We start from the raw sequence: 630 nt of genomic DNA, 5'->3' as shown, positions 1-630 counted from the left end.
CTTTGCTTAGAAATTACATTTTTGGAAGGTTATAGCAGGTCCCAGATTTTAGGAGTATGCAATAACTCATTATCCAAATCCTTTTTTTTAAATAAGTATTCCTTAAATAAGGAATTTTTCAAAGGACTTATAATTTCACAACATAATGTTTTTAACCTCTTCTATCTCTATTAAAGTGAGTCTTGAGGGTGGGGTCATGGTGCAGCTCCTGTTGCTACAATGATTAAATAGTAACCTTATAAAGAGCAACGGCTGATAAGCGAATGCTCTTATACAAATCAGCCGGGGTGGACAAAATCAACTACCTTAGAGCAGAATTGCAGTCAGGATGCTTACGCTAGACTTCAGGACACTGACGGCACCTTTGGGCATTTTGAGGATCCTGGAGGTGATCTTCACATGTACCACTTTCAGCTTGGTTGCATCAGTGGGCCACGGCTTTGGCTCCTTTTGGATATGGTGCATGTTCACATGGTGCTTCTGCTTCTGTGTCACCATCCTCATTTTGGTCTTGGAATTCACCAGCCTCAGCTCAAAGCTGCCCATCTCCTGGCGTGATTTTACAACCGCATTTGTCATGCTGGCAACTCTAATGGTGTGTACCGATTACTACCAGTGTCCACTCTCTCT

The 630-nt window shown here is 42.1% G+C and overlaps 1 protein-coding gene across 1 annotated transcript in view; it reads left to right on the top strand.

Moving 5' to 3' along the window:
- Positions 1 to 328: 328 nt before the first annotated feature.
- Positions 329 to 630, top strand: part of LOC107091163 (myeloid-associated differentiation marker homolog) — a 1,804-nt gene continuing 1,502 nt past the window's right edge. Inside the window, exon 1 of the mRNA XM_015384933.1 lies at positions 329 to 595. Coding sequence (XP_015240419.1) covers positions 329 to 595 — 267 coding nt within the window. The remainder of the gene's footprint in view (positions 596 to 630) is intronic.

Source organism: Cyprinodon variegatus, unplaced genomic scaffold (genome assembly GCF_000732505.1).
Source record: "Cyprinodon variegatus isolate N-32 unplaced genomic scaffold, C_variegatus-1.0 Scaffold327, whole genome shotgun sequence".
Taxonomy (NCBI): Eukaryota; Metazoa; Chordata; class Actinopteri; order Cyprinodontiformes; family Cyprinodontidae; genus Cyprinodon; species Cyprinodon variegatus.
The sequence above is the reverse complement of the archived record's forward strand: the minus strand, read 5'-3'. Positions and strand labels throughout refer to the sequence as shown.